This window comes from Pavona decussata, unplaced genomic scaffold, assembly GCF_977016875.1.
Source record: "Pavona decussata unplaced genomic scaffold, jaPavDecu1.1 SCAFFOLD_229, whole genome shotgun sequence".
In the NCBI taxonomy this organism is placed as follows: Eukaryota; Metazoa; Cnidaria; class Anthozoa; order Scleractinia; family Agariciidae; genus Pavona; species Pavona decussata.
In genome coordinates, this window is record NW_028145634.1 from 606857 (window position 1) to 621734 (window position 14878).

Genomic DNA, 14878 nt, shown 5'->3' on the forward strand with positions numbered 1-14878 from the left:
TTTAGTTTTCTGCGCCCTGTTCGAGTATAGTAGTTTTGACCACTTCCCTTGGATAATAAAATGGGTTTCCTTGACAATTGACCTTTTCATTATCAAAAGGAAATATAGATTCGTTATCAAATCAAATGAATGCTGGTACGTGATGTGAATATTAAAAAAATTAATTGTCTGAAATAATTTAAAACAATAAAAGAATCCCAGAGACCGCCCTTAACTAAGTCCCGTTATGAAAAAAATTAATCGCTGAAAGAGACAATTTCGTCGTCAACGAGCTCACCTGAATTATTTCTTAAACTAAAAACCTTAGACGCATTAATGTGCCTATGAACAAAGCCGAGATTTTATGAAACTTTCAGTACCGAAGAGGTCCGTAAACTTGAAAAGAAATACGTGTTATTGAACAGCATGAGGTCCGTATTGGGAAAATATTGGTCGAGTTCTTTTTTTAGGCCTTCCCATTGTCATGATTGTTGCTTTCAAGTCCGCATCAAACTTGTTTATGCTCTTCCTCTGAATACTAAAATTCGTCGCCCTCGTAGTAAAACTCCGACATGACGGTTTGAACAATTCCTATTCCATAAGCTTAATTTAAAACAATTTTGAATTTTCTTTTTTTTTAATTTTTGGGTTTTTTTGTACGTTTGCGCAAGCGTCCCTCCGAGCGGTCCTTATGGGAAAATTCGGACCGCGCAGGAAGCAGAATGCTCCTTTGAATGCAGACCAGTTCAGCAATATAATAAAGAGCAACTCCAACACGGACCGAATAAGCCGAATAGTGATACAAGCGGTCACCTTCTATTAAGCGGTCCGGAAAATAACTGACCTCTTCTATAAAGCGGTCGCGGTCACCCTTAACTAAGGGCGCGTTTTTTTATTCACAATTCTGGAATGAGAACGGACAGAATGTAAAATGCGCAGTTTTTCTATTCCGCATTCCTATTCCGGAATGGACAGAATGCCATTCCCCCTAATTCTGCTCCCAGGAACAGAATGAACAGAATGTTGCGAATGAAAATCAAGTTGGCGGGCGGCGAGATGAGCGCTGCGGATTCAAGTACGTCTCTACTGGATAAGAAAAACCAGTTACACCTTTAGACAAAATGAAACATTGCTTCTAATTTTATTGTACCAAAAGTACGAGGAAAATTGCTGCGATAACGGCTGCAATGGCAGCCTCTTCGTCGGCCGCCATATTTGTTACGCAATGTTTACTCGGCCAGGACCGACGGAGGTTTTTTTATGCAGACAATACGAATTATTCCTAGCATTCCGTACCAACCATTCTTATTCCAGAATTGTGGATATAAAAACGCACCCTAAGTCCCAACGAGCTGTTTGTATTGTCTTGACCGGCCTCTTTTAAACGGTCGCTTTGTAAAACGAATACCACTCAACGCCGATATAGTAACGAATAACCTGCCAGGTAAATGTATTTCTAACGACCTTCAATACTGACTATAGTATTTATACTGTGTGCTCTTCAGTTTGTCATACCAATTTATCGTTGCACTGTTTCTTACCGAGTAAGTGATTATGTGAACGTTCTCAAGCTTGTGCATAAACTCTCATTAAGTTACCAAATATGAGATGAAACATTTGGCGTTTTTTATTGTGTTTGATGTGTGTTCTGTGCAGTCAACCTGTTCAATCTGCGGCACTTAGCAACCCCTCGAGTGTGACCGCTTAATGCAGGTTCGACTGTAATTTTAATATTAGTTTTCATATACCATCCTCAGAAAATGGTCCTGCCTTCCTACAACACAACTGCATTTCTTTTCGGTTGGTCTGTTCGATATATTTCAAAAGAACCTTTTTAAAATATCTTAATGACAGTTTTCCCTATCCTTTTCAACGTCTTAGCGCTGTGATCTTGCCAAATTTAGCCGTTTTTGGATTAACAATAACACCCCCACGCATGATTCCGTACCTAATCATGCAGACAAGAAGCGCATGAAATCTTATTGCAAAGACCTGAATGTAATAATCCTGAATAGACCCTTCTCCAAAATGGCGGCAACAGATTTGAATGAGTTAAAATTGAACTGAATGAAAAACTGATACCAGCACTGGAAAGAACACCTTTTTACTTTAGTAACCTTGCAAAGTTTCACCATATTAGCTGTTTTCTCAGCTGATATTACACCTGATATGCTGAAACTTTGCAGGGTTACTTTAAGTAAAAGTGCTCTTTCTGGTATGTTTTTAATTTTACCTTATTTGAATTTTCGGCCGCCATTTTGGAGAAGGGTCTATTATTTCCATTGCATTCTCAGGTCATAATTATCGAAATCTTGCCCCCCATATCAGATTTATAAAGGCTCAAAAAATCGCAACCATACATACTTCGAAAATGTCGATCTCACTGACACCAACTGATTGATTGCTTTTTTTTTAGATCGTAATTAACTTAAAAGGAATCTAATCAATGAGGGTTTCTTTAGTCTTCCTCGAAAAATTATTTTAAGTAGCACTTTCCAGTGTGTACTTAAAATTATGGGAAACGAAACATTCATTCATTCATTCATTCATTCGTTCGTTCATTTGTTCATTCATTCATTCATTCATTCATTCATTCATTCGTTCGTTCGTTCGTTCGTTCGTTCGTTCGTTCATTCATTTGTTAGTCCCTTCGTTCCTTCCTTCATTCATTCATTCGTTCGTTCATTTCTTCATTCGTTCGTCCATTCGTTCGTTCGTTCATTCATTCAATAGAAAAGTGTGATTTGGTCGGAAAGATCACTCAGATTGTTCGTTCACGTGTCTCAAGAAAAGACTCTTTGCTTGCACGTTTTTGTTTCTCACCAATGATGTCTGAAAGTTTTTTTTTTTTTCTTTTGGTTCGTTTTTGGGTTATCAGTTAATTTAGCCTTTCGGAAAATTACCTGAAAGGGATACAATTTCCTGTCACGAAACCGACCACACGAGCATATAATAACGGCTAACTGGAGCCTTGCCGGTTGTACATTCTTGAAACTGAAAACTTACTCAAGTTTAGAAACGTCACGTTCTCAAGCAGTTTAAGGCCTGGGTTTGAAGGGTGTTCAGAAATTATGAATGATCCCCTATATCTTCGGTTTGTCTGCCTAGAACAGGATGAAATTTTCCCTGAATATTAAACTCGATGTTTTCTTTCGCCTTAACGTATAATTTTGATCACGTGACACATCACGTGACCAAAAAATGAGAATTTCGTAAATCGGCGATATGGCGGCGAATTTTCTTTATAAAGATAACTGAATTAGTGTTTCCGAAGCAGATTTTAAATATTTAACTTTCTACGTTTGGAATGACTGTCCTTAAGTTTTTAAATTGGAGAAATTAACAATCAAAGGTTGAATTGTGGACTAAAAAATGACCTTTGCCCTGATAATTTTTTTCTGGAGAACAATGGACGATCATTCCAAACGTGAAGCAATGGAGATATTTAATCTTTATTAGAAACGCGTTTTTGTTTGATGTTTTCTCTTAAAACCGTCGCCTACCTGTCAAATCTTTGCTTTTTTCACAAAAATGATCACGTGACATGTCACGTGATCTATAGCACTACTTATTATGCTTAGAAATTTTCAGAATGATGAGATCTTTTTATCTTCCAAATTTCAGTTCAGTGCCATTGAATTTGTTAAAGTTGTCTAGAATAAACCATTTTTCCTCTTAAAAGCCCTTGACCCAGGCCTTAAACTACTTGAGTTGACTTTCATAAGTTGTGCTTGAATTGTTGATCCGGTGGGGTTAAGATGGAGGTCACATCACTTAGGTTTTCTAAAAATAAATTAAAGTAAAGTAAAAAAGTAAAAAGGCTTTATCAACAATAAAACTGTAGTCACAGCACACGTGTGACTTTACAAATGTTCATTATGATATTACAAAGCTTAAAACAGCGGAATCAGATAAATTGAAACAGGCATCTAATAATACAATTTTACTTTCGACAACTTGCATTTGTTTGGAAATATAGTCTGGTGACGTGACTACGAGTTTGCAAATTAACAACAAAGAAACCTACCCTATTTGTTCGAATAATAGCCACCCCTCGATTTAATAATTGCCCCCCTTCCGGAAGAAATATTTTAAATATTCACCTGCCTCGAACAATCGCCCCCTTTTCAGTGCGAAAAAAAAAATCGCCCTTGGCTATTGTCTGAAAAAATATGGTAATTAAGAAACACACGCGATTTTAAAACCATTCGGCACGCAAGTTGTAGTTTTGTAGTTTTCCTCTCCTTTTAAAGATCTTCAACTTTTTATCAGTATTTATACAATGAACATGAACAGCGTTAAACTCCCGTTTTGATTGGTGAAGCAGAGTTTGTGATTGGAGAAAACATAAGCACGAATAACGTCATTGAGCAAAACGTGGACAATTGACGTGTGTGGCGTGACTGATGTTCTTTTACCACGTTTTGAAGAAGTCCTAAAATAGCCGGAATGACTGCCCAACAAAGTTTTAGAAAGTGTTTTGACGAGATACCGGATAGTCGATTACAAAACTGTCATGCTTAACATTTTGCGAGTCAGAAATTCCTTCTGGAATAAAGATTAGTTTCGAAAATATTGTTCATAAAATTCTTTCGGATTATACTCTAGTTTAGAGGATTGCGTGTATGCAGTGGTCTAGAAAATTGCGTGAAACTTTTTGTTTTGGCTGAGTAAACGTGATGCTCGCTGAAATGTCTTGGATTTACTAAATTGAACAAATTGATTTCGTTTTGCCGCGCACGGCAAAATGGAATAATTGTCGCGCGCGCGCACGCAAGGTTGCTTCAACTTGTGCGCATACGCTCGCTTCTGATTGGCTCTCAATTCACGTGGCGGTGAGTGCCCGTGTCGTAAAGCCGCCTGTTTTCTGTTTCTTTTGTATATTTGCTATTGCGACGAAGATGACGGGGGACGTCTGTTGTGTGGCGAGGATGCGTGGAGTTTTAAGACATCTACTTTGTGATACAACACGGACATTTGCTTGCAGTGCCGGAAGGCGAACACCGTTAGTTCTTCATAAGGCGTTTCGCTAAAGTGGCGTTTCCGTTCGGTTCGTTTCTTCATGGCGCTTGACTTTATAGCGGGATGCCTTGGAGGTTTGATCATAAATATAAGTCTTATAGCAAAAATGAAACGTTCTCGGATGGTTCACCGCAGGAGATTTTAAATAATTTGTACCAAAACCATAATGGGGTGAAGTTTAAAGTGTCCTTTCTCTTTTATCTAGGATTGAGTGGAATTGTAGTCGGGCATCCCTTCGACACCGTGAAGGTAAGGAGTCTGATTGTTACCTAATAGCGAGCAACGTTTTGCATTGGATATATTTGTGACGTGTCGCGTCTAGTAATATTCTAATAACTGGTCATCATTTCTTTCTTTTGTAATATGTTAGGTTCGCCTTCAGACGCAAGTAACAAGGCGATACTCGGGGACAGCAAATTGTTTTGCCCAAATAATAAAGCAAGAAACGGTAAGGCGACTTGGTCACGTACAAGCTTCTTATTTTGTCGAACTATAATCATATGAAAATTCCAGGGAGGGCCGGATTGGGCTAAGCTTGAACGTAAATATTTGTGAACATACTTCTTTCGGTGGTACGAGTTCTAGGTGTAGTCTAGTCTTTTGGTCAATGAAATGGACACTCAAGTTACCGTTTTGTTGTGTTTAAAGTATTTCAAATAGAATGTTATGTTTTGAACAATAAGACTTAAGCTTACATTCAACTCTAAAGTCCGTAACAAAATTCACAGATGTTAAATTTAAATATAACTTAGATACACTGGAAAAGTTGGTTTGTATGACTCTTATCGATCGCATCTAAAGGCCACACAGTTTCTGCTTGATTAGTAAAATATTTGGCCAGTAATATTTATTCGTAAAAACGCTCGTTTGTGAATTTTTGATTGGAAATTTCTACGAGGTATTGTTGCGTGGATTAATTAAGTCATTTACTTATTCGCATTAATTTAGCAAGGCGGGCGGATAAAATATGATATTTCGAGAACAGCAGATATCACGTTATCTTACAGACATGAGAGCGGTTTTAGAATGTCTGGCACCTCTTGTCTCGCCGCTAAGACAATTCTTATTCAGTGATTGGAAAATAAGTGGCTGGGTATTTCACATTCTAACCTGGCTATGACTTGTTTCTTTCATGATTTCTTTCGTTTCTGCTTGAGCGACCAAGCAGGCATTTGTATGTCACATGCTATCGTGGGCGTGCAGGAGGTGTGTTCATTCAATAATTAACCTTGAGCCAGTTTTCATGAACACAAGAAGCTGTAACGGAATGACTTGTACGTTGTAGTTAGGTTCTAGCAAAAGGCGAGAAGCAGTTACATGATGGCAATAAGTGGTATGATATCTTAGTGTATATTGTTGGTTGAAAACGTAGGCTTATTTGATAACTGTATAGACTTTGGAAAGTTTGCTATCATGGCTCAAAAGCGTACACACACCTATCTGGAATTTCCAGTGCTGTGTGAGAATATTATCTGACTTCCCCAGTCCTAAGACCATACTACTTCATCTTGTTTGGAAAAGGTTTCCTGAAAGTAGAAGATTGTGGCTTTTTGATTTTTTAAATATGCAAATATTGCATTTCTTTTCTTTGGATTGCATAACCCTCTCACATTTAGTGAAACTATATTTAATTTAATCTAAATCTAAATTGATTGCTGTATAATTTCCCATATGGGATATGAAGATACAGGAATATGGTAAACGGTGTTAGACATAATGACTAGAGTTTAAAATCTCATTGATGTCCAGCCGAGATAGTCTGTATTGGAAGCCATATTATTGGGGTATATCTAAGACAGCTTTTCTAATTGAACAATCGTGTATTGCATAACAGCTCTATGGTATGCCAAACAAAGACAATATAAATGAGGGGGAAAATACACAAAATAAAGTGTGGGGAAAAAAATCAAAAAAAAAAAAAGATGCAAAGCATACATATGAGTAAATTTAGAACTAATAAGACAACAAGTAACTTGCCTCCCAAGTTTTGGGATATATACAATCAAACAGAATCATGTCTGGGAAATGTAAAACCAGGAAAAAAAAGGATATTTTAGCGAGAGATTTAAATTTTGATAACAATATGATGAGAAAAAACAACAGGAAAAAGATAAATTAATACAACTTTTTTAGCTATATGTTTACAGTTTTTCCAAGTCCTCAATCATTTTGATTCTAATTTTGTTGTTGCTGTCAGTGCTTGTGTTGATAAATATCAGAGTTGCCATCCATTGTCCATACTCGCCAGCCTTTAGTGGAACGCCTCTTATTGCAAACTTTCTTGAATAAAGCCGCCCTCTAGGCGGTCAGATTTCATTAATGAAAATCTTCATAGCACCCATACTTTGTACATTCAAATTATGAAGCTTTAGATGACTTCTGTACATTTCATCTTTACTGCAGTAGTACGGACGATAGTTGGCCTCTGTTTTTCCTCATCTTTATTCAGACAATGGATGATGTCAATGTTTGCTGATAAAAGTTCAACATCCAAGCATTCTGCTAGGTCAAGAACAACTTTTAATTAACATAGTCTTTATCCTTTCTCTTGGGAATGCCATGATTTCTAGATTAACTTTTCTTGTATATTGCTCCAGCTCATCATGTTGTAGAGCTTAATTCTTGTAGCTTGTTTTCCACCATAGCTAAATTTCTGCTATGCAAGGTATAGGCATCAAACGCACTCCTGTGCTTTGTGATAATTTCTCAAACCAAGCTGGATGTCCCTGGAAAAATATAAATAATATTGTTAATGTGCTGCTGGAACAAAAATTTTTCGTCGAGGTTTTTGGGCTTGAAGGCAATATTTAGGCAATATTTAATTTTAATATTTATTTATTTATAATTCAGACCATATCTGGCAATTGTATACCCTTAAAAAGGCTGCCCAAAAGTACGTTCAATGCATCCCCCATTACTCAAACAGCAACTACTTGAGCCAATAAATTTTGTACAGCGGCTTCCCTCTCATGACATCATTTGATCATCGGTAGCATCGCACAGCAAGAAAAAGCAGTCAAAGTGCTCAAGTTCTTCCCCTACTTTTACCAAATGTGGCTCTGATTCCAGTTCTAATACGAGTGGTAGTTTTGAAGACAGTGGGGATGATTCTCAGTGAAGTGAAGGGATAACATGACAGCACATTTTACTCGGCCCAAGTTACTCTCCGTGTGGTTTGCAGACATTTTTTAATTGAGTAATGGCGGCAAACCGAATGTGAAAATTATGCTTGAAATAATCAAGCTTCCCGTTGGAATTACAACTTTTAAGTTGCATGGGTAGTACTTTCCTCCTATATTTTCAAATGCTGAAGATAAAAGGAAAGGTAAAATTTTGATCACAGTCACTAGATAACAATTAATTACTGTTAGTATCTGTTTTAGTTTTTTTCTTTGATATTGTATCATGGCCCTTTTAATATATCCAGTTTAATGTCTTTTTATTTAATATAAATTATTTATTTTGTTTACAGCGTACGTGTAATTCTTTTCAAGTAATAACATTCACCAATCATCTCTGAGTTTATAATACTCAGACAGTTGAATAAAGTTCACAGATGTCAATGTTCACTGCATATTTGTCTAGTTTTCCTGCTCATGTTATAACAGGTTTTTCTCAAACGCTTACAAGTCTAATTTGCCAGGTCAGACTTAATTGTAGTACCAGCAGCTGGCAATTTGCTACCTGCAGAAAATGATTTCCCACTTAGTGCACATTTAAATTTCCCCAAGAGCCCGTCAGACTAATCTATTTATTTATTTATTTATTTATTTATTTACTTATTAATTTATTTATCTATTTATTTATTTATTTAGCTTCGCCTCTAAGAACTAAAATACAGATACAGGTCTATATGCATGAAGACATTTAAAAAAAAAAGTCTAGAGCTCTCTTGCTACTACTAAAAAACATTTTGCAAGGACTGAACTTTGAATATCATGCAATGCAATCTGTCCCCCCCCCCCCCACCCCCCCTTCCTGTCAAATTCACCCATATAAGGGGTGGCATGTAGTAAATTTGAGACTTCTACAAAAATTAATGATAAATGAGTGGTGTTTTACTCTGTGAGCATGCAATGCTAGACCGGAATTTTCAAATAAGAAGGATGTATTTGTTATTCAGTTAATGACACAGGCATACTTTGAACAAAAAAATCCAAGTGCTCCTATCAGGAGTCGAACCTAAGACCTTCCGATTATACTAGTTTGGATGCTCAATCACTGAGCTACAGGAGACTCGTGGGAGCTAAGGCCATTAAACTACATGTAGGTTCATGGGACAATCATCCTGCATACTGCTAGGATTGGAATGTCAATGTGTGGCAAATGCACAATGGAATAAATGTGATGGAATATTTTAAGCCTGGTGAATAAATGAAAATGATCAATGTATTATTCAGTAAGTGACACAGGCATACTCGAAAAGAAAAATCTGTCAAGTGCTCAGATTCTTTTTTTTTTTTTTCCAAGTATGACTGTGTCACTTACTGAATTATACATCATTCTAATTTATTCACCAGGCTTAAAATATTCCATCACATTTATTCCAATTTTCAAATAGTTTCAAAATTCTAACCTGAGAGACATCACATTGTGTAGATTGCACAATCTTCTGATAGCTTCATGAAAAGCGATTTCAGGTTCATGAAAACTAGTCTCCAAGACAGTTTTCGGAAAAAAATATAGACCCCAAGACACAGTTAACCATTCAATAAATGAAATGACAAGACTTGTGAATTTTGACTTATCTTTTGCAAGCCCTGTAAAAATTTTTTCAAAAAACCATTAATTTTGGCACTCCTCATGAAACAAGAGACAGTATGAATTTTTTTTAATTTTGCCCTATTCTGCTCTGTTTATCTCTTACCTTATTGATTTATTTTCTTGTCACAACAGGTACTTGGCCTATACAAAGGCATGTTGTCCCCCATGGCTGGAGTAGGGCTTATAAATGCTATTATTTTTGGCGTCCAAGGTAATGTTCTACGCATCCTGGAGCCGGGGCTGTCAAGCCAGTGTATTGCCGGAGGTATTGCTGGTGCAGTTCAGTCTGTTGTCTGTTGCCCCATGGAATTAGCAAAAACCCGCGTACAAGTTCAAAACTCAACAGCCAAGACTCTTAAGAAGGGGTACCATGGCTCATTTGATTGCCTGCAGAAAATCTACAAGCAAAGTGGAATTAAAGGTTGCTACAAGGGCATGGGATTGACACTTATTAGAGAAACTCCCAGCTTTGCAATTTACTTTGGGACATTTGAATTATACTGTTCTGCACTCACACCAGAAGGGAGTAGCATGGATTGTATAGGTCCTCTGGGATTGCTTTTGGCTGGAGGGATGAGTGGTATCTCTTCTTGGGTTTTTACATATCCAATTGACGTTGTAAAATCAAGATTCCAGGCAGATGGAGATGGTAAATATCATAGCGTTGTGGATTGTATTAGAAAGACCTACAGCAACGGTGGTTTGCGTGCTTTCTCACAAGGACTTACAGCGACAGTTCTAAGAGCATTTCCAACCAATGCAGCTACTTTTGCAACTGTTATGACAATTCTAAGGCTTGCCAGAAACCACGAAAAACAGCTTGAATTGGCTTAGTATTATACAAGACTTCAAACTGTATTCAGAAATAAATTTGGAGGTCTTTGCCATGAAAATGTTTGGGGCTTACCAAGTGATCTTTGCTAATATAGAATCTTGCACCACTCTCATTCGATCCAGACAAAAAGATTGCGGATACTTTTTTAAAATTATTATAATTATTTGCTTGTACATATTATAGTCAATCACATAATAATTTTACTTATGCATTAAGCTCCACTCTTGAAATAAGTTGACAGTAAATTGTTGGAAATGCAGTCTAATGGTAAAAGTGGAAAAATATTTCATTATCAGACAAATACTGTATTCGCTCATTTGCCAACTTGTGTTTTTAACTTTTCTGTGTACCACCATTTGGGGTTTCATGACATCATGTGTTGCCCAGTTGTGTCTCACATAAGAACTTCAGGAGCCAGATTCACAACTTTAGCCAGCCAGCTCCTAAGTTAAAGGGCCCTAGTCAGCCACACCTTGATTTTTGTTTATATGCGAGAGTTTGGCTATTCTATTTTATTCGGAGCATGTCGAAATGAACGAAATCACTGTGAAACTACTAAAGATAATGAAACATACTTTCAGGAACACAACTTACACTTCGGCAATAAGATTTCGCTTCACCATGCAATATCAATAATTTCAATGGCATCGAAAATGGCGAAGGCTGACTAGGGTCCTTTAAGGTCTATTTTAAGTATTTTTTCTCAACAATAGTCAGTTGTTAGTCCAACAATAGACTTTTGTCACAAAACAATGCTTTGGATACATATGAACTTAGCAGGGCTTCACGAAACTGGCGCCAGCTTTCTGAAAATAGTGACAACTGACTGACGTCATAAAATCCAAAATTGCAGAGTGTGGGAACTTAAATGCGAAAATAGGCGATAATCATTTCCAATTTTTTAGTTCACTAAATGTAATTTTGTTTTGAAGTTTTTCAACCAAACCTTAGAATTTAGACATTAGAGAGATTTAGTTTCGCGTTCATGGCTAACGCCAAACGGGAAATGTCAAGCCACTGTTTGTTCTAAAATGCATAAACTTGTGTTTCTCGTACTCACTTTTCTCTTTTTCGTGTTTGCTCGATAGCTGTCGGCGACTGGGTGGAGATAAGCTTAAACCAAAAAAGCTTCATTGTTTTCAACAAAGAGAAAATTTCAGCCTGGCATTTGCTGTTTGCAGCAAACACAAATCTCTCTATTATTTTGAACAATTTAATATCATTTTGTTGCAATAGTGGAGCTTCCCTTTAAGGGCAATGCCATAGTCTGGCCAATGCATTCACTTTTTATTTATGTTTGTATGTACTGTACATGCCTGGCAGTTAAATTAATGATGTTTTCATGAATTGAGTTTCATCATAATGAAAAGAGGAACAACATTTATGAGATAAAGGTAAATGCTAATTTTGTTTGCATGTACGCACTCAAAAGAGTAAAATATATAGATAATTCAATCTATGATCAATAATTCAATAATACGACAGGATCAAGGAACAATTTTTTCTGTAACATATAGGTAATTATCATTTTCCATAAAATTACAGTCAATTCCCGTTACGCGTGACCGGTATATTTGAAATTTGAATGGAGTTTCGAAATTTACATGTCAGTTTTGAACATTGCCAACAAGATTTCAGAGTTTCCATAGAAATTTCCCTTGATTACTGATGGTATTAAGCTATGAATTTTCCTTTACATTACTGCATAATTAAGGTATTTCAAGACAAGAATAACAGTGTTTCCAAAGTATTTTGAATCTTTCTTTTCTGTTGATGCGTCTTTTTCGGAAAGATTTCCAAAACAATGTTCAACATTCCATTCACATGTTGGACATTACGAAGAGAAATTCGAATGTTCATTTCATTCTCGGAAATACTGGTCAGGCGTGACCTGAATTGACTGTAATACAGTACTCAGATATGCTGTTGGCAGTTTTTTATGCCATGGGTACTAAAACGTGATAAGGTATTTATAGCATCAGGTACAAAGCATTGAACACTGTAAATAGTATTTTTGCAAGGATGCTTAAAGTAATGGAAAGTAGTCTCGCGACAAAACAGGTATTTAAATACTCCACAACTTAGGTGGTTTAATTTATAGCTTATTGTGCCTTTCAGTGACTAGCATCCCTCACTGATGCCTTTTTGGCTCGTCACGTTGGGGAGGAAAGATTGCGTGATGAGCCAAAAGAGCATCTGTAAGGGAGGCTAGTCGGTGACATGCAAACTGGAAAATTCAGGACCTAGCCAATGCTTATGTTTTTTACTTCTGTCAATCACCATAGTGGACATCTTAGAATACAATGAAGTTCAGGTTGGTGGGATCCACAGGTCGCATCTTTTGCATACTGTTAGAAGGGTTCAGTACTTTGACAGTTCTGTATTTTCCAGTCTCATTGAGCAAACTTAAATTACTGGCATGTTTCTGAAAGGTTTAGAAGAATAAAGTAGCAAATTACAGTCTTACTACCATTCCATGTGCAATCTTCACGGCCTCTCTCTTCCTCTCCCCTTTTCCTCTCGACCTCGACCAAATTTGAATTTCATTTTCTTTTCAGAGGCTGCATTTATTGATGGGGAATATGCACTTGTAGTATAGATTCTTTAGCTTAGCGCCACTGAGAATGGTTTTGTCAGAAATTGCCTGAAGGGCAATGGGATGGTCTTGGGGGATCGCACTTGGAACTTACTGATGCCTAGCATAAACAAAAAACAGCAATGGTAAATTAAAGGCATCTAAGGTTAAAAAGTATTTTTATTTATGCAATCACCAGGTAAGGTATCTATTCATATTTTGCAAGATGTTTACTTTTATTAATTTGCATAATATTGGATATTAATGATATTTTTGGTAAATATTATCTAGTCATTTAAGTAGCAAGTTTCCAGTCAATGCAGAAAGGAGTTAGATGTTAGATATTTAAGGCACCGAAAAGTTGCCATGTCAGTTTGATGGTAGAATTGATGAATTGAAGTGAGTAGGTGAAATTTGTGAAAATTGTCTTCCATAGGAGATGCTCTGATGTAGAAGGCGATTATGTAGAAGCTATAAGATGCATAATTTTCTAAGTAGTTTTTAAATATGGTAACTCACTATTTGGGAGCAATGCTCAAAAAAGCTTCTTAAAGGTGCTACATCATGGAGATTTCTATGTTGTGTGGAAAGTAAACTAAGAATCTAATTTTCTTTGTTCATGTATTGCTCCTAGAATGATATATCAAGTGCTTTTCTCAAATAATCTTTAATTGAAAATTTTATCCAAAATACAAGACAAAATTAATCTAAGACCTACTAGAGAAATCTGGGGCCGATTTAATTTATCTTTTACTCTCTGTTCTGTTTATTGTGTTCTCGCTTGTGTTCACACGTAAAATCAAGGGCTCAGCTTGTAAATTACAAGTGCAAATGTTTTGTTAAAGTGGCCTCTCAGGTCCATTATTTCTGGGTTTCCTTTGCATTTTAAAATAACACCAAAAAACAGGGCATGTAGTCCCAGATATGCAAGTTTTTAAAAATCACAATAATTATTAAACGGAACGAATTTGGTCTCTGTGACCGAGCATTCTTTTCACACAAATATACAAAGGAATTGTATTATAGGAATGACTATTTTAAACTTTTTGGAGAAGGGTTTTGTATGGTGGGATAAATGGAAATGGCGTTCATTAATAAAAACGTGTATTCATGAATAATTTAGTGTGTTGGACATTGCTTTAGGTGAGGCCTATCAGGATGGACCGATACCAGTGTTTCAAATCGATACGATATGGGTGCAATATTTACCGATATTCGGCATCTTTTTCGATATTGCGACGTCACCGTCCACGATTTGTATTGTGACAGATTGTGACATAAAACAGTAGCTCAAGACAGTTGGACTACAGGTACTTCTTTTCTCGTGTCGCGACAGAGGCTGTTCATGCGAAATCCTTTTTTTACTTTCAAACAGTCGTACTAATCTGACTAATATTACCGACTAGCAACATTGAACACCCATCGCCTGCTATTTGCCAATTATCGCGATTAAAGATTTAAGTATCAATAGTTTTTTTCAGGGAAACCAGTGATTCGACAAGATCGGTGGTATCGAATATTTAGCTTGGATATCGGCCAAACATTAATTCCAAAATACCATTATTTAACAAATAGATTCCATGTTTCCAGTAGATTCCAGTAATAGATCACAGATGACGTCAAAATGTGGCAAGAACAAAAAAGTGGCACACGAGGCACAGCCGAGCGTGTCACTGATTTTCTTACCATATTTTGACGTCTTT

The 14878-nt window shown here is 36.6% G+C and overlaps 1 protein-coding gene across 1 annotated transcript; it reads left to right on the plus strand.

Annotated features, from left to right (window-relative positions):
• Window positions 1–4820: 4820 nt before the first annotated feature.
• Window positions 4821–14293, plus strand: LOC146458756 (mitochondrial basic amino acids transporter-like). Its single transcript, XM_085090360.1, has 4 exons — window positions 4821–5075; window positions 5207–5250; window positions 5372–5449; window positions 9898–14293. Exons 1-4 carry the CDS (start codon window positions 5042–5044, stop codon window positions 10597–10599), a joined length of 858 nt encoding a protein of 285 aa, XP_084946486.1. The 5' UTR covers window positions 4821–5041; the 3' UTR covers window positions 10600–14293.
• Window positions 14294–14878: the final 585 nt, after the last annotated feature.

Excerpts from the sequence above, each read along its gene's own strand:
- LOC146458756 (XM_085090360.1), top strand. The coding sequence starts at position 5,042 with ATGGCGCTTGACTTTATAGCGGGATGCCTTGGAG. Across the intron at positions 5,076-5,206 it reads TATAGCGGGATGCCTTGGAG|GATTGAGTGGAATTGTAGTC; the intron begins GTTTGATCATAA and ends TCTTTTATCTAG. Across the intron at positions 5,450-9,897 it reads AAATAATAAAGCAAGAAACG|GTACTTGGCCTATACAAAGG; the intron begins GTAAGGCGACTT and ends TTGTCACAACAG.